Raw genomic sequence first — 26,755 nt, forward strand, 5'->3', positions numbered from 1 at the left:
TTGCATGCAAAGATCACACTGACCATATAACCAGCTTCTACCATATATTACCTCTGGACAAGATGAGGCTCTAACTTGTAACTTGTATAAAATGTGTTTCCACGTGTGTCTGCATTGTCAAATCCTGCATCCTCAGAGCACTGTTTAGTTTATAAGTAATTTGTTGAACGCGTAATTTCAGTCACTGAACTACATGCTTTTAATTAATCACACATTTTCCATTTTCCTCTCAGCTATTTCCCATCATTCCCTCCATATTATGCCCATGAAGATGTGCACTTTCACAAAAGCAGTAACAGCTATTAAGGCCTACTTCCCATCCCGATCCGAAGTGGTGCCACATGCTTTATCAGCTTCACAGAACCCCATCTGCCCCAGCACTGTACTGAACACAAGGATGAAGTCACCAAGGAGAACTCCTGCAAGGGTATGGGTCCTTTCTTCAAACAATGCATTTGTTCGCCACTTTTTTCCCCTCTGGGCTCAGTTAACAGGAGACAAGAGATCCATAGCACCACCCAGGGGAAGGACATTGTGAGACAGTCTGTCCAGTATAAAGAGAGCACCTGGCTTGAGACCATTGTGTGTTTTCTGTCCCATAACAATTTCGTTTTCCCACAGCAGCTCTCTGAGCACCATGCACAATACTTGAAGGAAACACACGTCTCTTCATCCCCCCAGGATGTGCCAGCCCATAAAATGATCCCCTACACTCCTGCTGGGCCCATAAAAATCACTTCAGCAGTGCGTTGTTATTAATTGCTTCAGGCAAGCTAGCCAGGACTGCTGCAGACTAAGTACTGACAGTCTATAAAATCAGAAGAGACAGAGAAGAATGTCCTACACTTTCCAGTAGCACCTACCATTGTGAGGAGCAGAGCTGAGGGGCCATGAAGCTGTCACAGCCAGCCCTCCTTGGCTGGCAGACAGGACACGTCACGTGGGGCTGTAGGAGAACCATTTACCAGGGCAGACAAGGAAATGCTCCTTTCCTGGAAAAACAAGAGATTATGAAACTTTTATTTCCTGTTTTTACCATTTAAAAAAATATACAAGCTCCAATACCAGCTTGTATAAAATCAACATAATTATGATCTCAAATTTTTCATCTGTATATTCAAGTTCTCTCTCTTTGTCTTCGTACAGCACATAGGTATTCTTTTTCACATCGTTAGCACCAACACATCTGCAGAGCAATACTGCACTGGCCCCAGCCATGCAAGTTATCACAGTGAACACAAGCCCCTGAAAAATGAACTCTGCTGATGGCTGGCATCCAGTGACTGCAGGTGCTTTCACTGCAAGCTAAACACAAGGGGAAGCAATCGTTTGTCCAACATAAGCGCTGTAAGCCCTGAGCTCAGTACAGAGCCACAGAGACGCTTATGGGATTTTCTCCACGTGTGTAAATACCTGATGGGGAAGAGAAGGAGTCAAGAAAAGGCTCTTCTCACGGGTGCCCAGTGACAGTATGGGAGGCAATGGTCACAAACTGAAAGTAAGGAAAGTCATTTGAAGATGAGAAAAAACTATAGCTTTGCTAGGGAAGATTTGGCACTGATGTGTGAGGATATGCTGTAAAAGGCAGTATTAATTACATTATGATGTGAAGAGGAACTCATTAAATTAGGAATAGGATCTCTCAGAGAAGCCAAGAGGCATCAGACAGAGCTGTGGAAAGAGTTCATTACATTAGAATATAAGAAGGTGGGCTGTTACATTTTGGTTTGTTAAAAAAGCCAAAAGGCACCACATGAAAAGGGCCTATCATCACGTTACAACATGCAATAAAAGCCAATATAAGTTGCATTATGATTTACATAGGGTAGTCAACGAGTTACAACACATAATTGAAGCCAGCAGGCCTTCTGCGAGGCCGTGAGGAGCGGTTTGCCATCTTCATAACAACACACACAAACCCCAGGACTGTGCATCACAACATGAAACGGGTCTTCTCCAGATTGACACCAGAAGAGAGTCTTTCACGCTCATATTGTGTTACACAATGGAAGGCAATAGAAAAGTGAATCACAGTGTGTGCAAATGGACGCCTCCTAACCATGCACAACAGCAAGGAAATAAAAAATTCAGCTAAATGGGACAGGATGGATGCAAGATCAGCAGCACCACAAAATCAGGCCTGGTAGTAGGAATGGGATTCAGCCAGGCTGCTCGGCCATGGAAAGCCAGCATGGAGCACAGCGCTGTGCAGCTGAAGCCCCAACAGCGTTTCATCTTCAGGAAAAGTTACCAGAGCAGCATGCAAAGATAGCTGAGTAAGGACTGGGCATATTTCCAAAAAGAAACAAAACACTGCAATAACCAGCACAGAAATTGTGCTCAATTCCTTGTGCAGGTATAAATGCACGGCAAGAACTGATTCCTCCTGAACTTCAAGTGAGCACTAAGGCAGGCCCAGAGAGGAGATCCTCTGAGTGGAATGGACACAAGTCCTCGAGCTGCAGATTTTCTCATGTCTTCCACTGAGATCCCATTACGGATTCTTCCTTGGCTGACAAAAGACATACCTGCACGTTTAAACTGCTGTTCGCATTTACCCACATGGCTTACTGTTCCTTTACACAATGCGGTTTTCCACTGTTGTGAAAACACCTACAAAAGCAATAGGACAGTTACACAAAGTGACTTGAGCTGGACGGTCTGGTAACCACAATGCAGTTATTCTGCATGGGAGTCAGCTGCACTATCACCAGATCCAAAAGTTCTGAACGGTTAGGATTTTTTTTCCTTTTTGCTTTCAGAACACTCTCATATAAAATGGTCTTATTCTTTAATTTGCAGGAGGAAATAAGGTACCTTCTCTCCCGATGAAAGTTAAGACTTTGATGGCATTTCTTGCTTTATGAGCAAAGGCATTCAGGAGCAGAAGACCTGCAATTAACTTACTACAGAATCACCAGTTCAATGGGAAGGGCCCCACAACACCACTGAGCCCAGCTGCCTGAGCTGACAGTTCAGAGCCGACATCATTGAGACACGTACCTTTGAACAAGCTAAGAACAAGCCCCTGCACTGGCCAGTGCTTTCTGCAGAGGTGAGGAGCAGTGCCCTGGGCCAGCCCCCTCCCCAGAGGCAGCTGCTGCCCATCTGTTGCCCTGTGCCCACCCCAAGGGACCTGCCCAGGCCGCCATGCTGCTCCTGCCATGTGTCCCCGTGGGCTTTCTGCCCCTGCCATGGAGTCCTGTGGCCCAGTGACGATGGTCTTGTGGGACACTACCGCACACTGAACACCTGGAATTTTGGAGTTGCATGCATGAAATTATTTAGAGAATGAACAAGGACATAGAACAGGGAGGGAAGAATGAGGCTGAAGGATTTTGCAGCTCACTCCACACCCAAATTCAATATATCAAAATTAATTAATTCCCATAGAAACGCTTCCTGCTTTGAGCAGAAGGGCAGCTTCTCCCATCCTGCTGCACACCTCCTTGGTGCTCAGCCCTGAGCCAGCAGATACACCTCATAAAAACAGACTTGCACATCAAACTCAGCTATGATTTGGAATCCAGGTCCTTTTCTCTAGATGCTGCAGAGCACAAAGTTTGCATGCTGTAATAAAACACACACTTGCAGGACCAGCAACCAACCAATTCATCATGGCTTCCTACTTCTGTGATCACATTACAGAGCACAGAATCATTAGGGCCCATTCAAAGGGCAGGAAAGGGAGGTACAGTTTGCTGTTAACTCTTTCTCTGCCAAATCCGACCCGGGTGTGCACACGTGTCACAGAGACAGTCAAATGAAAACAGTTATTGCACAGTTTCACCAAAATACGGAGAAACTGAACCTCATTCCAACCTTTCCCTAAACTCCTGAACTCTTGATTAAGCTGCTGGGACAGAATGTCTTCCATCTGGGGACAGAAGGCCAATAGAAAAAAATCACCTGTGGAAATATTAGCCATCTTCGTTCCTTTCGCCCCTTTTTTTTTTTTTTTATATGTTCTCAATGAAATACATCTGCTTTTATGGGGTTTTTGTTGCTGTCTGTTATTGTGAATGTGTGCTTAGTTGCTCCCTCTCCCCATTCTTCCTTCCCACAGCCACGATTCACATCAATATTCCAATCAGAGTCCTTCAGCCCATGGCTCACTCCTCAGGTTTTGACTTCAGCGAGAAAATGCTCCCAAGCCATGGCTGCACATTCTGACCTCTGCCTAACAGCACACTCCTCACCCTGGGAAATAATGAATGGCAACCAACCTTTTGTAAAACCTGTGTTAAGAGCAGTTATCCATGAAATACTGGTACCAACTAAACACATGCACAAACTACTGCAATAAGGAAGAGACAAAAGCTGTCAAAACACAGTGAGTTGTAGTAGATTTACTAAGTTTTTCTTCTGTTTAACTCTGCCCTATGTGTAAAGGGGGATATCTTCGGAAAGTCTTCTAAAATCCCTTCAGCTGTTTCTGAGGGAGGTGAACGCAGAAAGAAAACCTCACAGCTGTCAACTTTATGTTCCGGTTCATTTTTTTTTTTTTTTTTTTTGTGCTCAGGTAATTCAGAAATGACTTTGATTTACTAAGGATGTCCCAGAAGTTGTAGTCATAATGAGAAAAATAACACAGGTTCCTAAGGAGATCTGTTGTGTTCCTCTGTGCTGACCAAAGAACAGAACAAAAAAAGCAGTAAGTTGCTGCTCACTTCCTAGTTCCCTCTTTTTGCACAAGTATGATACACTGTTGGTCCTGCTCCTGCTAGCTGTTAAATGCTTTCAAATGCAATGGCCTAAGAGAATAAACTTGTTGGACTACTCCCAGTTCAGTTTTCAAACCTCACTATTTAAAGTGAGACGCAACGATCCAAAAAGATGAGCTGTGTGAGTGCAGCACTGCATTGTGATTTCAGTCAGGAAAAAAACCAAACCTTCACAAAAATGAAAAACACCAACGTGCTCTGAAGGCTGTACTACTCCATCCAGCCCTGTCTCTGGATACTGGCTACACTCATTGCACCCTGAAGAACCAGAAACAGGTGCAGTGCAAAACATCCTTCGTCTCCTCCTTTCTTTGAGAAGGGCAAGATGAATTACCAAGGTTAAAAACGTCCCACTGTTCAAGCATGCTGTTGATTAGTTCGATTAACAGGCCCCACGTGTTCAACCGTATACAGAGAACTGTACAGGGAGCAGCTATCCAGCAATCATGAAAGCGAGGACCTTTTGCATCATTTCACATTCAAATTCTGCTTTACGTTAACAATATGGCATCTGAAATTAAGCAGAAGAATATTTCCTGGCAAGAAATACTTGATTCTGGGATATTTGGAGAGAAAAATCTAAACTGCAACTCAGCATCAGGTTTTGAAGTTTAAGCTTTTTTTCCTCATAATGGACAGAAGCTCCTCATATCAGCAATTTAAATCAGTACAAAGTATTTCCAGGACTGCTTTTAAAAATCAGTGATTAAAAAGAAGGGAAGCCCATTGCCCACTTTAGCATCTCCAGAAGTCTACAGACAACTTCGTCCTCAAGAAGCACCTCTCTGTCTCAGCTACTCTTTCAGAAGCTGTTTCAATGCCCCTGCAACATGACTGTCTCCTGGGAACACAGCTGCCCATTTGCACCCATCTAGCACAATGAATATTAACACTTGAGAGACTTCTTCACCTCTTATTCCTACCAACTACAGGCATGCAGCACTGCAAATTCTGCATGTTAGCACTTCTGATGAGCAGTTTTTAGCTGAGTATCACAGCCTGACCATCAGCTCCCCGTGACAACCGCGTACATGTTTCTCCTGCAAGAAAAACATAGGAGGTGAACAAACCGTGACTCTAAGATAACAACCTGCTTTGTCTCATTATACCAGAAGAAACACAACAATTACAGAACAGAAGTAGATATGCCCAGTAATACCCAGCAGAGCAGAGCTGCCTTGGGTAGCCAGCTGAGAAGTACAAGAGCATTACTCAGAGCAAAGGAAAAGCACTGCTGAGCTCCAGAATGCTTCTGCCATGCCAGACCTGGTGAGTTCTACAGAGCTCTCATGGGAAAAGGAGGAAGAGGAGAAGAAACCAGGTTGATCATTACTTACCTCTCTATCTCCCCAGTCTTAAGAACCAAGTAAGAGACCGCATTCAGCAGAGTGGAAGGTTTTCCTTACTGTGTAATGGATCCCAGCAAGGGCTAAATGTTTGCTTTGATTTTCTCATAGGTATGAGCTGGGGATCGTTACTTTCAAAAGGAACCTTGCAGCTGTACTATGTAAGACACTGCAGTTCACGTGTAATGAGGATGTCACGGAAAAAGCGTCATTTTTTTTTTTTATGCTGCACAAGTTCTAAAACTGTAAAACCAGCACCCAGTAAGTCAAACCCTAGTTTGATGGAGTTAAGAAAAACAGTTCATAAACCTCATGAAGCACCTGTTGGAAGCAAATGAAATCAGTGCTCCAGAACAGGACCTTGTCATGCACTCCTGGGATCCAAGAGACCATGACTGCATCAGAAGCAGCTTGACAGACAGGGAGGATGCTGCACTTACAAACCTAACTACAGGCCTTGTGCCCTTGGCACAACCAACGCCTTCTCCCTTCCTACAAACTAGAGTATCAGACAGTCACAGTTTTGCTGCTCTCCTGATTGACTCAGTCTCACTTCCCTTTCCTGCTTCCAGGAGTGATGACTTCCACCTCTGGGCCCCACACGGCTGAAGTCACCATTTGTATCCTTCCACACTGCAATTACCATCTACGCTCATAGAAAACCTTCCATTCACAACGCTCTTAAGCTATTGCATGACATCCATTAAGGCACACAAATTATTTACATGCAACTAACTTCAACCTTTCACATTTTATCTTCACACTCTAAGCACAACAGCACCAGGTACAGCAGAGTGGAAAAGTTTTTTCAAAGCAGCTACAAACACACCATTTCCCTATCTGGCCTGTTTCTTAAGCTAGCAAAGTAGTACCATCTCATTTCTTGACTCAAATTTTCTTTTTAATCCCAATACTCAAATATTCAAATACTCCAATTCAATTTTATCCCCCATTCTGGGAACATAACCACAAATAAGTGAACAAATTACATACTATATTAAGCAGCTACAATATTTAGCAATTAGCTTACAATGAAAAGAGATGACTATTGAAATTACTTCTCCAGGCTCTGAAGGAGTCCTCTTGGGAAATCAGTGTGTAATGTCCAACCTCAACTCATCTTCAGCTTACGCAGTGCCCTTCTCATATAATCATTGGTATTATATTCATGAAGGCCACAACTGCACTTAAATGCATTATAAAACTCAAAACTGACACCGCTTTACACTGTAATAAAGGAACACTATGGTTTATTAAGTGTCTTAAAATAATACTGTAAATTCTCTCTGCCAATATACCTTTCCAAAGCCACTTTCCAGAAAGGATGATGAACAACAGGTTTTCCTAGAAAGATACAACCGGATGTCCAAACATAGGACTTCCTTTGGAAGCCCATAACGAGATTTCAGGTATTACTCACATTACTGCACAATTCCAGATCACGCATACTTCGGGGACTGCAGAAATAAGAATGAAAGGTCATTGCTGTGCAAGAAGCTACACACTACAGAAAAGCCCACTGCGCAGCTGGGAAAGTAACACCACCGCATACTGACCGCTTCTCCACACTTACTCTCACACTGGCCCTGCTGCCATCCTTCTTCCAAGAAACAATCCTGAAGACAGCCCGATTTCTTAAGGCTCTTTTTCAGTAATCAGATTTCCACCTACACATTTGAACCTCAACCAAGGAAGGTACAGAACTGCTTCAATATTCCCTTGCGAACAAAAGCTGTACAGCAAGGTCTGATGGCTATTACAGATACAAGTTGCAAGTGTAATTCCACGTAAACAATAAAATACCTTTTCCAGATCATTTGCCACATAACACAGCAGTCCTCTGTAACTTGGTCTGGAGCAATCCCAACAGGTTAATAAGACAAGCCGGATGTTGGCAGGAGTTACTTCAGCCTCTGAAAGAGCACCTACCTCCAGAGCAGAGCAAGGCAGCTGTTTCATAGCACATCAACACCCATTCAGGGGACGAAGTGAAGGAACATACTGCATCCACTGAAATCTCATGTGGAAGAACGTACACATCGATTAGGAACAGAGCGAGTGGGAGTCATTTCAAGAGAAATGCTGTGCAAACAACTTCCCTGTCACTGTATACCACCGCTCCCATTTCTGAGGGATCGAGTTCAGAGACATTACGGGGCCAAGCTTGTTAGCTGCTGGGTAGAGCCCTTCCACAGGAGGGTGTTCATGACAGCAATCTCATCCACGTTAGCTCAGAAGTCACTACATTTCCATTATTGGAACAGTTTCCAGGACAGTCGCAAGCCTGAGCACCTCTTTGTCCTGCAGGACAACGCCATATGCACATACACCGGCGTTCTCCAACTACTCTTTGTTTTCTCCTGTTTGTGAAACAGACTGATTTTTTTCAGATGAGTTCAGCAACCAGTCACCCAGCACAGCTCTACAACCAGCCTGTCTCTTCACCTCACACAGAAGGGAAAAACCTATCACTGCCATGAGCAGATACATAACACTGAATGGAGCTTTTCACTTCTGTGCCTCACCGCCTTCATCCTCTGTCTCCCTTCCCAATCAAACCGTAGGAACTTCAAAGACTCTTCTCTAGTCCAGGTTAAAGGATACAGCCCCAGAAGCACTCGGAGGCCTTTAGGAGCTACAATACAAGAGTCCCCCAGGACTTTTTTCTTTTCCAGACTGCAATCTACCACAGCTCTTGTTTGCAATCCTTCATTTTTTCAACCAAACCTCAACTACAAACTCTGTCTTGCCAGAAGATAAAACTCACTGAAATAGTTTGGATAGGGGAGCAAGGACAAACAAACAGTAAATAATCACCTACTGTAAAAGCCAGCAAATGAAGTTAAAGTTCTTAGCATCACCAGTATCTACATAACCTGGGTATGGGAAGGGAGCTTGAGGGCTCCTTTTAGGATCACATCGTCATTTAGGTGGCAATGTGACACAAACAGTGCTTACAGACAGCATCTCTCCTTCATAACAGATATCCATGTAGTTTCTCTTAGATGCCATATACCAGATTGACTTCCCCTGGTAGTGACTGACATTTAGGGAAGAGTTGATAATTACTTTCTTCCCCTGCTTCAGCTCCTCCAGCATGAACAGAATGCAAAGGTTTGTTTGTAGGACTACATCAGCTCTCAGTTATAGTCAGAAGTAACCAACAGGCATGGAGATAAAAAGGAAAAAAAACAATTGGGAATAGAATAAACACATATATAATAGGGCCCCAAAGGCTCCAGCAATGTTTCCAGATATCCTGGACACCACATGGGTGTTACTAAAAGCAGGGAGGACCAAAGTGACTATCACTGACAAACTATATTACTATATATACTATATATATTGATTGTTTCTTACGCAACTTAATTGTTTACAGTTTTCACATCAACTTAAACACTCTTTAGTTATCTGAATGTATGTATGTAGGCATTATTATTACTTTCCTTTTCTGAAGGAAACATAAACGTACATTCATAAAATCATCAAGGCTACAGACCCAAGCACTCAAAACCCAGGAAATACCAAAATAAAGTTGGCACAGCAAAAGAAAATATTTTTCTCTTGATTTCATTCCCAGAAGCAATGAAACCATTTTTTTGTTTAATCTTTCCAAACCAATTCATCTGAAGCAGACATTCAGCATGGAAAGTTTCAGCCTCATCAGTTCAAATTCGGCCAACTTAGACACCACTGAAAACAGGGTCTTATAACGGGAAACGTGAAGCAAGCTTAATTACAGGCAGCACTACCACCATCACTTACAAATACATTTAGGATTAAAATTTCATTCTGACTTTGCCTTGTCTATTTATCTATATACTATATAGAAGGAATACAAACTCCTTCCATGCCTGCCTTTCTTACTGTGTTGTAGGTCCCGGGTCTTTGGCACACTTGATCAAAACTACAACACAGCTACTAACATCAGGCGTCAGAAAGAGAAGTCATTACAGGTCTGCTTGATGATTACTGCCTGGCATTTCATTAGGAAATTAACTACATTCAAAACATACTGCTTGCTGTGCTGCTGTCCAGGGCTGCCATCGAATGCCCTGCATTCTCGCTGGCCCAGCTTCCTGCGCAGGCTTCTGCTGCACACACACTGCATTCAGTTCCTATTTTGGATGCAGTCTATAAATGTAAACACTAGTCCACATTACACTGGACTGACAGCCAGGTACGGAATCACAATCTTCAATCAATTTTTCACTCGGAGGGTGGTGACGCACTGGAACAGGTTGCCCAAGGAGGCTGTGGATGCCCCATCCCTGGAGGCATTCAAGGCCAGGCTGGATGTGGCTCTGGGCAGCCTGGGCTCATGGTTGGCGACCCTGCCTGTGGCAGGGGGGTTGAAACTCGATGATCATTGTGGTCCTTTTCAACCCAAGCTGTTCTATGATTCAACATTTCACTGATGACAAAGGGACGGGAGCATCAACCGCATCTCTGGGCAACCCGTTCCAGTGCCTCACCACCACCACTGTAAAAGACTTTTCCTCAAATCCAAGCAAAGAGACATAAGCATCAAACCAACTATCATATGCATTAAAAAAACAATCTAAGCTTGCTCTCAAGAGCTATACATCACAGGTTTTACAGCGCTGGTTTTTCAGTGTTTTGTTTTTTAAACTGACGTTGAGGTTTTAAACTTTGCGTGCAACATTCTTATGAAAAGGACTGAGAAATAACTTCATGTAGAGCAGCAAATTCCACACGGTGTCTAAATACAGCTGCACCCACTGCAGGAAGCTGCTGGGATCAGCAGCACGTGAACACGTCCTACTGGCTTCAGTTCAACCACAAAACCTTGGTTCAGATTTGTACCTGACACTGAGGTGACCAGCTGCAGCAGCACACATTTAGGAGAAAGAAGGTACATCTGTTCTCATAGCGAATAAAGTTCTCTACTTTATATGATGAATTACAGTACACTTCTGTGTTTCTCTGTGTTGTTTGAATCGCTGTGGGCCAATACAGCAGAAACACAAGCAGCTGGTCACAGAAATGCTGCGCTTTCAGACTGAAATACTGTTATTCTGACAAAAGCTATATCCAGTTTGTCTCCAGGCTCAGAGTATTCCACTCCATCTCTAGCTATATGTTAAATAAGTTGTTCCGAGTACTCTTCTGGCATGCACATTGATAGACAAGATCCATACACACTGATCTTCTCTTGGTTGACACACGCACACCTATTACCATCGCTCCCAAAAATCTGTGCCATAAATCCAGCTGATCTTGTTGCTATTGAAGACCTCCGGCACGTTCACTGCTGAAGGCACCGCTCTGAACATTCAAACGGCGCCCATTTCTGTCCAGCTGTAATCCCAGGACTGTTTCCAAAGGAACGAGGCAGCCCAGCTGTGACACCACCGCACCTCGTGGAGCTGCACAGGAAGGAGGAGCTGCACAATGAGCCACGCACCCCAAACACGGCTACGGATACCCATCAGATGGGACGCAGCACCACACAGCGCTGAGTCACACTGAGACAAATCGCTTCGCAGATTCTGTCTATCAATTCTCTGCTTTGAGCAATGCTGCACTCAGGTCATTACAGTGAGGAGCGAGCGAGGAGATTGGAAGAAATAGGGAAAACGCGGGTCTGACCGGGGGGGACTGAGCGGCTCGAGGAGTGTTAGAAATCCACTGGGAATTAATAACTACACTCTCTCACAAACCTTCCCCCCCCCGCCCCCCAACCCACACACACACACACACACACCCACACACACACACCCACACACACACACCCACACACACACTCACACGTCTCCCTGTGCGCCATCGGCCGGCACGCACCCGGCACGCACCCCGACCCGCGGACCGCGCGCCCGCCCCGCAGAGGGAACCGTCCCGGGCGGTACCTGGACGGTATCCGGGGCCGCTCCCAGCGCCGTGCGTTGCACCGCGGCCCCGTCGGGGCCGCCTCTCCTCACCGCCACCCCCCCTCACAGACGGCCGCGGTGGCTCCCAGAGCCGCACCGAGGAGCGATGCCTGCCGAGCTCCTCCGGGAACCAAGGCGCGACGCGGCGCGGCACCAACACCCCTGCTTCTGAGAGAGAGCCGCATCAGGAAGGGGGCATGCACGGCTGCTCTGATTGGCCGCGCTCCCAGCAGCGGCCGCTGATTGGCTACGGTGGTGCCGGCGGAGGAAGGTTCTGGAAGCCCGGCGGGTGTCGTGGCGGTTGCTGCCGCCGCTGCGGTTAGGCTTTGTGCCTTTCTGGCCTTTTCCTGTTCTCTGTTAAACGCGCCTGAAGTGATTTTGCACTGACTCTCGATGTGATGTTATGGTAAGTGGTGGGCACAGTGGCAGCCAGCACGGCTATGGGGCCAACAGATCACTCATGTGGGCCCAGACACGGCCTGCTGTGTGTCCCTCCCTCATCCTCCATCTCTCCCACCATCCGTTCCTTCACTTCTGCTCTTCTCCATCCCTCCTTCCCACGTCTCCTCGTGCGCCCTGGGTTGTCCCATGGCACCGTGGTCCCAGTGGTCTGAACAAGGTCCCTTTGGTTGCGGCTCATGTCCCCAAGCTGGGCCGTGCCCCCTGTGTCCCTTCCTGCCATAGGAATGCCCATGGCAGCTGGCTGCTGTCCCCAGGCTGTGGCATTTTGCAGACAACAGCTTTTCCCCCCTCTAATTGTTTTACAGCCCCTTATGATCTCATTTCTCAATTGTAACAGTTGGAGTAAATCTAATGGGACTGGAGTGAACCTAATGAGGTTCAATAAGGCCAAGTGCAGGGTGCTGCACTGGGGCCAGGGCAGTCCCTGGTATTTATATAAACTGGAGGAAGATCTCAAGAGCAGCCCTGTTGGAGAAGGATTTGGGAGTCCTGGGGGACATGAGCCAACAGTGTGTGCCTGCAGCCCGGAAGGCCAACTGTGCTCTGGGCTGCATTAAAAAAAAGGGATGGCCAGCAGGGAGAGGGAGGTGACTGTGCCCCTCTGCTCAGCTCTTGTGAGGCCCCATCTGCAGTACTGCATCCAGGCCTGGGACCCCCAGCACAGGAAGGATGAGGAGATCTTAGAGGATCCAGAGGAGGGCCATTAAGATGCTCAGAGGGCTGGAACACCTCTCCTATGAGGAAAGGTTGAGGAAACTGGGCTTGTTTAGCTTGGAGAAGAGAAAGCTCTGGGGAGACCTCGTGGTGGCCTTCCAGTACTTGAAGGGAGCGTATAAACAGGAGGGGGAATGGCTGTTTATGATATATAAACAGCCATTTTTACAGCTGTTTATATATATATATAGCCAGTCAGTGCTGGCTACAGAAGACAAAGGGTGATAGTTCCAAAAAGTCACCTCCTCCACGTAACATCTTTGCTGCTTCATTCTGAGCGTCATCACTGAGCAGTGCCTAATAGAACTTCTTCCCTGGTCAGATGGCTGCCTTAGTTTGAGCCCTGATGGCAGTGACGTGATGACGGCAGGCTTGGTATTGCTGTTCTCTGCTCACCAGGGTACGCTTTGGAAGAAAGCAGTTTATTGGGGGTCTTTTGTTTCTTGTTTGTTGTTATTTAATTTCTATGAAATGTATGTATGCCATATATATGTACATGTTTTGAATATTATCATTTGTAGTGCTGAGAATTTTTTTTAGAAAAGAGTTATACTCAATACAGTGGCATGACGGGTGGCAGACAATCCAGGAGAGTCCTGGAGTCTCCTAGAGGATAACTTCCTGGTCCAGGGATTAGACGGACAGAGCCGAGGTGAAGCCCTACTGGACCTGGTGCTCACCAGAGGAGAGCATTAAAGAGGTTAAGATTGGAGACAGCCTGGGCTGCAGTGAGCATGCCTTGGTGGGGTTTGTGATCTGGAGGAATGCAGGCCTGGCAAAAAGCAGAGCCAGGACCCTGTGCTTCAGGGCTGCCAAAGGGCTGCTTAAAGAACTGCTGGGTAGGATCTGCTGGGAAAGGTTCCTTGAGGGCATGGGCACAGAACAGAGCTGGCAGCTCTTTAGGGACAGCCTTCTGAGAGCTCAAGAGCTCTCAATCCCCCCAGCAGAAGAAATTGAGCAGAGGAGGCGGGCAACCGGCATGGCTGAGGAAGGAAAAAAGGGAAATGTCCAGGAAGGGGAAGCAGGGTTGTGTAGCCTGGGAAGTGGGGAGGGATGTGAAAATAACCAGGAGCTCTTCAGGTACATAAGCAGGAGGAGACAGATCAAGGAGAGTGTTCCCCCTCTGATAAATGAGGATGGAGAGCTGGCTTCCTCAGAAGGAAAAAGCTGAGGTACTCACTAAGTGCTTTGCCTCGGTCTTCACTGGTGGTCAGGCTCCTCCCCCTGTTTGCCAGGACCCTGAAGCCCTAGGTGTGGGTGAGAGGAGCAGGTTCCGTCCCACTGTAACAGTGGAACAAGTCCGAGACCTCCTCTTGAAACTGAAAGTATATAATAAGTCCATGGGGCTGGATGATATCCATCCTAGGGTTCAGAGAGAGACGGCTAATGTCTCACTGAGCCGCTCTCCATCATATTTGAAAAATCATAGCTGTCTGGTGAAGTCTCCAGTGACTGGAAAAAGGGAAACGTTACTCCCATTTTTAAGAAAGGGAGAAAGGAGGATCTGTGGAAGTACAGACCGGTGTGCCTCACCTCTGTGCCTGGGAAGATCATGGAGCCGATCCTCCTAGAAGCTATGTTAAGGCACATATGAGACAAAGAGGTGATTTGAGACAGCCAGCATGGCTTCAGCAAGGGCAGATTGTGTCTGACCAATCAGTGCCTTCTATGATGGAGTGACGGCATCGGTGGACAGGGGAAGGGTGATGCATGTCATCTACCTGGACTTCTGCAAAGCCTTTGACATGGTCCTTCACCACATCCTGCTCTCTAAATTGGAGAGGTGTGGATTTGAAGGATGGACTGTTTGGTGGATTAAGAATTGGTTGGCGGGTCGCAGCCAAAGGGTTGTGATCAATGGGTCTGTGTCATGGTGGAGGCCAATCACGAGCGGTGTCCCTCAGGAGTCGGTCTTGGGACCGGTGCTCTTCAACATCTCCATCAGTGACAGACGATGGCATCGAGTGCACCCTCAGCAAGTTTGCAGATGACACCAGCTGGGCGGTGCAGGCGATACATAGGAGAGAAGGGAAGCCATCCAGAGGGACCTAGACAGGCTGGAGAGGTGAATCCATGTGAACCTAATGAGGTTCAACAAGGCCAAGGTGTTGCACGTGGGCCAGGGCAGTCCCAGGTATTATACAGACTGGGCAAAGACCCTCTTGAGAGCAGCCCTGTTGGAGAAATACTTGGGGGTCCTGGTGGGCAAGAAGCCAGACGTGAGCCAGCAGTGTACGCTTGCAAATTGGAAAGTCAGCTGTGTTCTGGGCTGCATTAAAAGAGGGTGGCCAGCAGGGAGAGGGAGGTGACTGTGCCCCTCTACTCAGCTCTTGTGAGGCTCCATCTAGAGTACTGCATCCAGGCCTGTGGCCCTCAGTACAGGCAAGACACAGAGCTCTTGGAGCGGGTCCAGAGGAAAGCCATTAAGATGATCAGAGGGCTGGAGCACCTCTCCTATGAAGGAAGGTTGAGGTAACTGGGCTTATTTAGCTTGGAGAAGAGAAAGCTGTGGGGAGACCTCATGGTGGCCTTCCAATACATGAAGGGAGAGTATAAACAGGAGGGGGGACTGCTGTTTACGAGGGTGGATAGTGATGGAAAAGGGGGAATGGTTTTAAACTGAGACAGGGGAGGTTTAGGATAGGTATTAGGAGGAAGTTTTTCACGCAGAGGGTAGTGACGGACTGGAACAGGTTGCCCAAGGAGGCTGTGGATGCCCCATCCCTGGAGGCATTCAAAGCCAGGCTGGATGTGGCTCTGGGCAGCCTGGTCTGGTGGTTGTCGACCCTGCCCGTGGCGGGGGGGTTGAAACCAGATGATCATTGTGGTCCTTTTCAACCTAGACTATTCTATGATTCTATGATACTATGATCTTGACAAGGGGATTGAGCTCACGCTCAGTGTGTTTGGAGATGACAGCAAGTTGGGAGTGAGTGCTGATCAGCCAGAGGGGAGAAAGGCACTACGGAGGGATCTGGATAGGCTGGATTGATGGGCCAAGGTAAACTGTATGAGTTTCAACAGGGCCAAGTGTTGGGTCCTGCATTTTCTTCACAAAAAGCCCAGGCAACCCTACAGGCTTGGGGAGGAGTGGCTGGAAAGCTGCCTGATGGAAAGGGACCTTGGTGTGCACTTGGGCAGTCGGCTTAATATGAGCCAGCAGTGTGCCCAGGTGGCCAAGGCGGCCCATGGCATCCTGGCTTGGATCAGGAATGGTGATGATGGCAAGCTGACCACCTTCTTTTTTTTCTATTCATGAAGTCCCACTCAAAGAAATCAAAGCAGTGGGAGATCCTGAAGAAAAGGGTGTTTGGGTGTGACCTGGGAGAGCATCTTCTCCACTCCGGCCAAGATGTTAAGGAACAGCCTATTCTTGGGACCTTCATCTGTTGGCAACCTAAAGGCAACCTGGAGAGATCACATCTAGCAAGGGGCAAGTTGATACCAGTGGTTAAATGTGTAATGGGAGTTGATGGCTGAGAGGTAGACTGAGGCTAATGCTAAATAAGAGGCAAGTGTCGAAGCTTTTGATTTGCAATCTCTCAAAGTCTTCAAATAAATACTAGGTATATTTTAAAAATGATATAAATGTCCTTATTGTGTGTGAGAGAGGATTCATAACTACGGTGAGAAAAGAGTAGATGGAGAGACTAAAAGAGAGATGGCAGGACAACAGCTGAGGGGTCTAACTTTTTTTAAATGAGTGCTGAGGCAGCTGGCTTGGATGGCTTAGCTAGAAGAGTTTTTATTTTGTGTCTGTGTGCCCTGTGTGTCCATCTAACACTGCTTAAAGCAGACTGTGTGAGCCAGTCCCACGTTAGCCTGAAAACAAAGGAAGCCTTTTGTCCAAAGAGAGTGTACTGCATCAGTTTCATAGCTCTTCTGGACATGAGATTGAACACCACCATTCTTGTGGGAGCTGTGCTGGGACTTGCAGTGTGTCTGGCTTCCCCAGAATTACTTTCTCCAGGCTGATTCATAGGTCCTGGCTTTTCTTTAAAGCAAAGAACACACCTCTGTCTAGTCTCTGCACCAGATCCTGCAGTGACATCTCTGACAGCTTTCTGTTCTAAGGGAGAACCAAGCAGTAGCCTGGCTGGGCTTAGTGGATGGGATGTGAGAAGAGCACAGCCTGGACCAGGACTTGAATAACAAGCTCAGCTAACCGCTGGCACTTGTTCTGTAGTTCCCCAGGTCCTCCAGAGCTGCACTGGATTCACTGAGCAGCATGGCGTGGTGTGGGGGATGTACCACCTGTCCAGCATTGCGTCCAGCATCCCAAAACTACCGTGAGAGTGCTGTGACTGACACAGCTGTCAGTAGGGGTGGAAAGGGGCATGTGCCATGTTCTGGGCATTCAGAGGCCTGCGCTGTGGGGCAGCTCTGTGCGGGCAGTGCACACTCAGCAGTGGTGGGCCAGGATTGTTGCTGTTTGATGGTGCTCAGTAGACTTGCTGGTGCAGGAAGTTCTCCTTCAGGATGGAGCGTTGGAAGGCTGTGGGACTGCAGTGTCAGTGCTGTCAGTTCTCATTCCAGTTTCCTCTTGTTCGCAGAGCCCTTCTGAGCAGCCCATGCTCGTCCTTGCTGCTCTGGGCTCCTGGCATGTGATTGTAGACTAGGCAGTCAGTTGTCAGCGTAACTGGAAATGCCTTAGCAAAAAGAAAAGGTCTCCTTTTGGAAAGATCTCGTCTAGCGTGGCTCATCTAGTGCTGGTGACTGTTTATTTTTTCCTGTCAATCAGGAACCCCTTCCTTTTTTTGACTTTATTTTGCATTGCTTTTTACTTGTTTTCCTCTTTTTCAATCCCCTCTACCCATTTTTGTGTCCTTCTCTCCAGCCATGAGTTTGACTCCGAGCAGATTCGTGACCTAACTGAGGGCAGCTATGACTGTGACATTTGCAGCGTGAGCTCCCTCTGCAGAATGTACTTCAGGGAGCTCCTGAACCCTCTGCTGACCGACCAACTGTATGAGAAGTTCTCAGTAAGCACAAGGCGATGTCTTTCATTTCCCTCTTCCCTGGGCTTCTTGGCATGGCCTGTCACGTACGTATACATCTGCGCACCTTTTTTGGTCTTCATTCTGTTTACGTTTGGGTTTTTATAGAGATCCAAAGGGTGTATCTGTAAATCAAGCAGGTCATGCTTCCTGCACACCAGATACCCACCTGGTGTTATCATCCTGCCACTCGAATGGTGGGAGATGGGTGCAGCAGTGCCCCAGATCTGAGGTCCTCTTTCTGTTGCTCCATGAGGTTTACTCACGTGTCTTTGCCACGTCCTGCATGATATTCATGCCACATTTGGTGGTTCCAGCAGTGGTTCTTTGGGTAAGAACAATGCCTGCAAGAATTCCTGTTTTGTTTTTTTTTTTTCCTGCTGTTCCACCAGCTGTGCTAGTGGCATTTGGCCGATCCCCATCAACTCATTGATGCCCCAACTCATTGTTTCTGTTAAGAAGGTAGCAGTAAGCTCCCCGCTGTGTGTGCGCGATATATTTACCTCCATCTGGACCTGCAACACACCTCTTATTCTTTTGACCCAGTGTTTTGTTGCCTGTTGCAGCAGGACTTCAGCCTAAAACAAAAGCCTAGCTATCAGTCACTGCAGCCAATATGATCCCTTGTGTACTGCTTTGCTGAGATGTAATCTCTTAATGGTCCCGAAGGTCTTGTTTCCCGTGCAATGAGGCACAACAGCTGACACGTGCCAAAGCCTTACCCAAGTGGTGCGCATCTTCCCTGTCTTCTGTCTGATGGCAGTTTTACCTCATCTGCCTTTTCTTCAAATCACAGCAAAGCGAGTCTGCCTGTGTCAGAGGAAGAGCTGCCTTCATGGAGGCAAGATGTGGAATTCATCTTGAACCACACAGATGTCCTCTTCAGCTCCAAATCCAGCTCAGTCATCGGAGATGGAGCAGGTGAGCGCCTTCCTCCATTAGCTTTATCTTGACCAGGCACCTTGATCAAATCCTGACCTCCTCCAAGATATTTGAAATATACTTTTACTATCAAGGAGACAGCAGACTTCTGGGCTTATGTGAGAATATGGTAAATGTGGCTACCAGTATCTTTCTGGGAAGCCAAGGATGCTCTGTAAGGACATACATCTGAATGTTTGGCTGCTGCTGTTAGGTCCTCTCACTGACCAGCCATACAGAATAACTTAACTCTGTCCCCTCCTCCTTCTCTTCTTTCTAAAATCACTCTCATCAACGCTTCTGCGTGTTTTCCCATTTGAGCTGTCCTGCAGTGCAACACCGTGCATGGCCTGTTGATCCTTACAAGCATCTTAGAAGATAAATAGCAATTAGCAGATTTAAAGAAAGCTCTTGGTATTCATAAGCACTGATGCGGAGAAATGTAAGTCTTGCTCTTAATGTGAGATATTCTGACAGATGCTTTCCTGGTTATTTCTTCTGCACAGCCTCTATAAGTTAATCAGCAGGGCTGTCCAGCTGGATGGCAAAGACTGCACGGCCCTGCAGCTGTTGCCCAGTTCTCTGCCTGCGTTGCTGATTTGTGGCTTTAGAATCATAGAACCATAGAATGGCCTGGGTTGAAAAGGACCTCAAAGGTCATCTAGTTTCTACCCTCCTGCCATGGGCAGGGTCACCAACTACTTGACCAGGCTGCCCAGAGCCACATCCGGCCTGGCCTTGAATGCGAGCAGCGCTAAGTTCATTCCATCTGCTTTGATAACCTGTCCTTCCAATGAAATTTGCACAGTCACTGCAGTTATTACCACCGGTGGAGTATAGATAGCTGCTTTTCCAGAATATTTGCTGCTTTCCATTTTATACAAGCGTTGCTCTTCTTTGGATAGCACAGTTCCTTGTAAGTCCTGCTTTTGTTCCCACTGGAAGGCAGTTTTTATGTCAGTAGGATGCAGGGGTTAGCTTGGCTGAACAGGAACAGCCCACAGCAGGCTGAGCTCTGCCAGGGGAAGATCAACATGCAAAGCACCTGAGCCAAATGGTTATCCACGCTTTAGAGTGGGGCATATCACCTTGGCTAGTTGTTCAGTAACTCAGGCATTTGCACTGCCTGCTTCCTCACATGAGGGGAGAGCAGAAGGGTGAGAGTATGTCACAGTGTATCAGCTAAGCTCAGGAATACTGTACTCTAGCAAGGCAGACCCTCTCGGCACGGCATCTCAACCTGTACAAGCCTTCAAGAGGGGAAAGCCTTCCCAAGCCTGCTTTAAGCCATCTCAGATTAGTCTAGTTGGAGGACAGCTGGATGTCCGTATGCCCATTTGTGCCAAACTTCACCCCGGGTACTCAGGTACAGCTGACAAACACATGAGGCTGTGCATACGTTACCCAGGAGCTGTGATGTTAAAGGAATAAGTAGTAGGAATGGATCCAACCAGGATGTTGATGTGACGGGAGGATACACTTCCCTCCCACACCTCTTACCACATGAGGATGGCCATATAAATACTTGCTCTGTAAGCATTAGCAAACAAGGACAGCTTTTAGAACAGACTCCTGGTGCTCCCCTGCACTGCTCTGCCCTGAGAAGCGTCAGAGATCCTAGCAGCTGGCACTGTCAGCTACTTTGGTAGAAGTTTAAATGTTTGTCTCCAAAAACAAGCACAGGCTGTAAGCAGGCCAAGAGCAAGAGCTAGATTCAGTTCTCTGCATCCACCTTGGTTGTAGCAGCTGCAGTCCTGTGCGCCATTTCCTGTTGCTGGATCCTGAGAGTGACCAAACCCAAACTTTACAAGAAGAAAAGTGTCACTACCATTACAATATTTTGCATGCAGATGAAGCTCGATTCAAGTATGGCAGTGAAGCTTTCTGACTTACCTGCCCCTGTTTTCTAAGGGTTTTGTTTGCCTGTTAAAATACAGTGATAAAATGCTCTTATAAATTATGAGTGTGTCTGATGATTTGTTAACAGCAGAAGAGATGTTTTTAATGCCTTTTATGGCTATGCTTTCTCAGAAAGCAGTTCCACCTGCCAGCTAAATAAAAGCCATCCTGTAGATGCTGTGCTGTACAGCTGTGGAGCCTTTGCTCACCTGCAGTGCATCATACTTTGGATAGTTTAGAGGAATTTAACTAGCAAGACTTCAGGGCTGAACTATAAGAATGGAAACATCCTCAACTGTTTGAAAGAGACCGAGTCTCTAAGGTCTGTTTCAGCAGAAACCAGGCAGAGCTAGTAAAAAGCAACTGTTGGCAAGAACTCAGTGCAGCTCTTCCCTCACCCTGCGCCACAACTCACACCACTGACTATTTTCTCACTCCAGAAGAACTTCACCCAACGAGATGAAGAAATCACCAGCTGGCAGTTGTCATTCCTGCTTCAGCCTGGGAAATCCATCCTCTGTGGCCAAATGCAAACTGCAGCACAATTCCAGGAGGCCTCAGAAATGGAAGTCATAGTCCTGGCAGGTAAGGGTGCAAATCCAGCTTTCAAAAAACTGTTGTTCAGCAGCACAGAATTCGTGCTTTCAGTGTGCTTGTACCTCCTCCTAGCGTTCAAGCCTGCGCATAACATCTTCAGTTAGCCCCTGTCTTTCCTAAATGAGTCTCGTGTTAACTTGAAATCTGGAGCTGGCAGAGCACACCCCTCTCGTGCCTTTCCCCCACGTAGTTATTGAAAGACAGTATCTGGGCATCCCTGCAAGAAGTCTCAGAGTGTTTCTTTCTGACACTGTTACTATGGAAGTAAGAATACATTTCTGGGTCCATTTTGCTTTTGTGTCACAAGGCAGACATTTAAACTACGTAAAGGCACTGTTCCATAAACATTCCCAATGAGAGAAGGCATCCAACATCTTGCTGTAGCTACAGAGACTCTGACTCTGTAAAATCCAAAACATAAAAACATAGCACTGAAGTGCAGGCCAGTGGGGAGTTTTATCCCATCTTCTCCCTGATGCCATTTTGAAATGATATCCCTTAGTCTTCAGTATAACAAACATATCCTGTGACTGTGCTTTAAGACAGTCTCCCTTGAGCATTTTAGTCATGCTTGTTTAGTGCTCATAAAACCAGCTGTGCAGGTGTTGCTTTCTTCCCCCCTGTGTGGGGGTTACTGTCAGGCTACATCGGACCTCATAACTGCTTTAGAGAGAGTTTGAGCACACTTAATTAGCAGCTATTGCTAACTCCATACTTTGTCTGTTGGGAGCTCGCCAGGTGAGCATCTTGCATGCTGCTTGAAGCCTGCTTGAAAAACAGCATGAAACCATTGCCTCCTAGGATGTGAAAGTTTGACACTCACTGCTGTGTATCTGCTCATTCCTAGGTGAATCTTACCGGCTCCAACCCAAAAGACCCAGACCCAGTAGCGGTGCTCTCAAGAAGCATGAATTGCTGCACTTGTGATGGCAACCTTCCATAAGACAATAGTGATGGGGAGAAGGAGCTCATCCACTTGGACAGTCTGCTGCATATGAGCCAGCAGTGTGCCCAGGTGGCCAAGGCGGCCAGTACCATCCTGGCTTGGATCCGTAATGATGTGGTGAGCACCACTGGAAAAGTCATCCTGCCCCTGTACTGCGCACTGGTGAGGCCTCACCTCGAGTGCTGTGTTCAGTTTTGGGCACCTTGGTACAGAAGGGAAACCGAGGTACTGGAGCAGGTCCAAAGAAGGGCTACAAAGCTGATGAAGGGCTTGTGAAGGGCCTGGGGCCCCCAGCACAAGAAAGACGCAGAGCTCTTGGACCGGGTCCAGAGGAGGGCCACTAAGATGACCACAGGGCTTTCTTCTCCTCTGAAGAAAGGTTGGGGGAACTGGGCTTGTTCAGCTTGGAGAAGAGAAGGCTCCAGAGAGACCTCATGGTGGCCTTCCAATACTTGAAGGGAGCACATAAACAGGAGGGGGAATGACATGGGTTGATAGCGATAGGACAAGGGGGAACGGTTTTCAAATGAGACGGGGGAGGTTTGGGTTAGATATGAGGAGGAAGTTTTTCACTCAGAAGGTGGTGACGCACCGGAACAACTTGCCCAGAGAGGCTGTGGATGCCCCATCCCTGGAGGCATTGAAGGCCAGGCTGGATGTGGCTCTGCTGGTCTGGTCTGCTGGGCAGCCTGGTCCTCTTTTCTTGTGTGACTAGTGATAGGACTAGAGGGAATAGTTTCAAGCTGCACCAGGGAACATTCAGGCTGGACGTTAGGAAATAGTACTTCTCTGAAAGGGTGGTCAGGCACTGGAATGGGCTGCCCAGAGAGGTGGTGGAGTCGCCGAGCCTCATGGTGTTCAAAGAGCGTTTGGATGTTGTGTTGAGGGACATGGTTTAGCGAGAACCATTGGTGACGGGCGAATGGTTGGACTGGATGATCCTGTGTGTCTTTTCCAACCTTAGCGATTCTATGATTCCGTGATCTTTGGGGTCCTTTTCAACCAGGCCATTCCATGGTTCTGGGATGATTCCATGAAATACAGCCATCATATGCACCCAGGGTCACGGGGTCCTGGGAGAGTTCCTGCGGCGTCTGAAGGCACGGACTCAGGTGTGAATGATCCAAATTGTTTATTGCAGGTTCAAATATCCCCAAGTTCTCTCTTTCCCACTTTCCCACCCCCCTTTCCATGCCAAGGAATCATTGCACACAGTCGCCCCTGGTCGACTCCTTAAGCGTGCATGCAGGCGCTTATCCATCGGTGTCACGAGTTGTTCGTAGCCACGCGCTCTTCCTCCAACCAGGGTTGTTATCGTGTGGCGATCGTGTGGCTCGCTTGACTCATGTTTTTGTCTCCTGGAGGCATCCTTAGTTCTCAGCATTCCTTTCTCATGCCGTTTATCTATCTTGTTCCGCAGCTTCTAGTGTGAATGTTCTTTCTTGAATCCAGCCCAGTCCCCACTGTCCCTCTACCTCTGCTTTTCTACAGGGAGCTGGCACCCAGGAAGGATGCGGATGGGGTTTTGCAGGCTCAGGGGCAGCTCTGTCTGTCCCGGGCACCCCGTGCCCTGCTCAGCGTGGGTAGGGTGTTGGCGGCCTGCGGCGCAGGGCTTTGGACTTTGGAGGCGGAGTCTTGGGAGACTCTGGTCTGTTGCGTATGGGTGGCAGCAAACCAGATCGGCTGGTGGAGGGCTCCTCAGGCAGGCTGCACTCACGGTGAGATGGTGATGCCGCCGTCTCCTGAGGTTCTGCCTGCTCTGGCCTGTCCTCCTTAGCCATCTGCCTCTGCCTGAGTAGTTTGACAGAGTCACGTGGCAGAAACGGGTAGGGTGTTGGCGGCCTGCGGCGCGGGGCTGTGGTCCTTGGAGGCGGACTCCTGGGAGACTCTGGTCTGTTGCGTATGGGTGGCAGCAAACCAGATCTGGAGGTGGAGGGCTCCTCAGGCAGGCTGCACTCACGGTGAGACGGTGATGCCGCCGTCTCCTGAGGTTCTGCCTGCACCGGCCTGTCCTTCTTGGCCATCTGCCTCTGCCTGAGTAGTTTGACAGAGTCACGTGGCAGTAACGGTGGCCGGAATGCATGGCCTTTGGTATCCCTGGACAGGCTGGACTCAGCTCTTAATGAACATCTCCTGTCTTTGATACGAGATGCCACCTGCCTCCCGGCAACCTGAGGGTGCGAGGCCTTTGCTTTCCACATGGCCGCCGCTCCAGCCTCACGGTCCTCTCCCGCTCCTTGTTCATCTCCGCGGAACCGGACATGTTTTTTTCCCGTTGTTTGGCCCAGGTGTTCTTGGCCTTCGTTTCCTGCCTGGCCCTGCGGCTGCCAGGTCACCGGCTGCTCGCGGGCTTCAGACGTTCTCAGGATCGCTGGCAGCGGACTGAAAAGACAGAGCAAGAGGGGTCTGCTTGAGTGGGTGATGGCTTTGGGGCCGCATCCTGCAACCCTGAGCCAGGACCCTTGGCTGCAACACGGCCTTCCCCACAGACAGCTCACCGGCTGCCCCATGGCGCTCCTGAGATCCGGACAGGGGCCAGCCCTGTGAGCTGATCCCAGCCCAGAGCCTCCAGCCTCACCTGGACGAAAAGCTCTCCTGCTGTAAGCTTCTTCTGCTTCTTGAGCTTTGTCCAGCAGTACTTGCAATGCTGAAGCGTCTGATGTACGTTGGCACTTCAGCAAACCTCACTGCAATCGGGAAGGCAGAAGACATTCACCTGAAGCCTTTGGCTCAGTGACAAGGGGCGCTCAGGGATTTCCCGTCACACGGTGGTTGCACGTGCCATGGGAAGGAGCTGGCAGCTGCTTTACCTTTCTTGCCCTGGACAAGAGGTAGCAAAGCCCCTTCTTTCTTTTGCTTCCCCTCACCATGGAGATCTTTGGAGGCCTTGCGGAATATCCTGGGCGGTGGTTTGGGTGCAACCTGCTTCTGAAACCTGTGCAGAAAGAGCAGACACCGGCGTGATGCAGTGCTCCGCCAATCCTTTTTGCTGGCCGTGATGTCTGCTCACAGCACATTTTCCTGCTGCGTTAAGGCCACTACTTTCTGGAGTCCTTAGCAGGGTCCCTTGGGGTAGGGCAAGGGGAAACAGTTTCAAAGGGAAAGAGGGAGGATTTAGATTGGATGTACGGAATAAGTTTTTGGCAGGAGGGTGTTGAGGCACCGGAACGTCTTGCCCAGAGAGGTGGTGGCTGCCCCGACGGTCGTTTGAGGTCAGGCTGCACCAGGCTCAGAGCAACCTCATCTGGCGGTAGGTGTCCCTGTTCCTTGCAGGATCGTGGGACTAGGTGCCCTTTCAGGGTTGCTTCAGGCTCAAATGATTCTGTGATTCTGTGCCATATCGTCACGGGCAGGACAGCCATGGACACAAGGAACAAGCACTACAGAATGAGAGCTGAGCAGCTGCATCAAGCAGCGGCTGCAGCCACAAACATACTCACATGGGGAAGACGACGAGGCGGCCAGAGTGCGTCAGGGAGGCCACCGGTGCCACCCGGGACACCAGCGTGTCCAGCAGCCAGGGGGCCTGCAGGGGAGGAACAGGGAGGTTGTGGGACATCCTTCTGATGGCTGAGGCCCTCAGGACTGGAGGAGCCCAAGGCAGGGGGAGCTGACACCACCGCAGCCCCTGCACAGCCCAAGCAGCTGGCCAGGTCCTGGTGGGCCATGTGCAGTCAGAGCAAGGGTCACGGGACTGCCCGGGCCATGGAGAAACCTCCAGCTCACCTTGAAAACAACTTTTCTGAATTTCTCCTTCCCGGAGAGCTTCTCAAGGAAGTCGTAATAGTATTTAATTCCAAAGCTCATTCCTTCAAAGAGGAGCACTCCTATGTCTTTCAGGACAAAGGCGACGTTCTCCCCATTCTTGAGGCAGTTGGAGAGGAGGGACACGGTGCTTTGGATGCAGGTCTTCCCTCTCTGCCAGGTCACATTGGCAGCGGCAGCCACCTCGCTGTATTTCAGGGTCTCCACCTCCCTATGGGCTGAAAAATGCGAGGGACAGAGTTGATCCTGCAGTCGCTTTTCCACAGGCGCTTGCTTCCCTACAAGTGCTTCTTGCGGCCATCAGCCAGCACGGCCCCCACCTCGGAGGGGGAGGGAGGTCTCCTTCTGAGAAGGGAGGCGGTGGCCTTCTTTGCCCCGTCCGTGAAGCCTGCAAGGGTTCAATCCCGCTCCTACCTGGCAGGGAGTCCTTGTCGGACCCGAGGTGGTGCATGGCTCTGAGGTTCCTGGCCAGCTGAAACACGGGCCACCGCAG

At 48.5% G+C, this 26,755-nt stretch overlaps 2 protein-coding genes and 1 long non-coding RNA gene across 3 annotated transcripts; all 3 read right to left on the minus strand.

Moving 5' to 3' along the window:
- Positions 1–848: 848 nt before the first annotated feature.
- LOC121108122 lies at positions 849–12,113 on the minus strand. The gene is made up of 3 exons (XR_005842438.2): positions 11,941–12,113; positions 2,529–2,613; positions 849–992 (listed from the first exon to the last, which is right to left on the minus strand). It is a non-coding gene; the product is annotated as an uncharacterized LOC121108122 (long non-coding RNA).
- Positions 12,114–23,707: 11,594 nt separating this feature from the next.
- Positions 23,708–25,322, minus strand: LOC121108116 (serine/arginine repetitive matrix protein 1-like). The gene is made up of 2 exons (XM_040654961.1): positions 25,076–25,322; positions 23,708–24,879 (listed from the first exon to the last, which is right to left on the minus strand). Exons 1-2 carry the CDS (start codon positions 25,207–25,209, stop codon positions 24,072–24,074), a joined length of 942 nt encoding a protein of 313 aa, XP_040510895.1. The 5' UTR covers positions 25,210–25,322; the 3' UTR covers positions 23,708–24,071.
- LOC121108100 (serine/arginine repetitive matrix protein 1-like) lies at positions 25,228–26,755 on the minus strand. The gene is made up of 4 exons (XM_040654939.1): positions 26,677–26,755; positions 26,224–26,480; positions 25,938–26,023; positions 25,228–25,432 (listed from the first exon to the last, which is right to left on the minus strand). The coding sequence occupies exons 1-4, from the start codon at positions 26,711–26,713 to the stop codon at positions 25,228–25,230; spliced, it is 585 nt and encodes a 194-aa protein (XP_040510873.1). The 5' UTR covers positions 26,714–26,755.

Source organism: Gallus gallus, chromosome 34 (genome assembly GCF_016699485.2).
Source record: "Gallus gallus isolate bGalGal1 chromosome 34, bGalGal1.mat.broiler.GRCg7b, whole genome shotgun sequence".
Classification (NCBI taxonomy): Eukaryota; Metazoa; Chordata; class Aves; order Galliformes; family Phasianidae; genus Gallus; species Gallus gallus.

Excerpts from the sequence above, each read along its gene's own strand:
- LOC121108100 (XM_040654939.1), bottom strand. The coding sequence starts at position 26,713 with ATGCACCACCTCGGGTCCGACAAGGACTCCCTGCCAG. Across the intron at positions 26,481-26,676 it reads CGACAAGGACTCCCTGCCAG|CCCATAGGGAGGTGGAGACC; the intron begins GTAGGAGCGGGA and ends CGCATTTTTCAG. Across the intron at positions 25,433-25,937 it reads CGCCTCGTCGTCTTCCCCAT|GTTTCAGAAGCAGGTTGCAC; the intron begins GTGAGTATGTTT and ends CTTTCTGCACAG.
- LOC121108116 (XM_040654961.1), bottom strand. The coding sequence starts at position 25,209 with ATGTCTTCTGCCTTCCCGATTGCAGTGAGGTTTGCTGAAGTGCCAACG. Across the intron at positions 24,880-25,075 it reads CAGGAGAGCTTTTCGTCCAG|TCCGCTGCCAGCGATCCTGA; the intron begins GTGAGGCTGGAG and ends CTGTCTTTTCAG.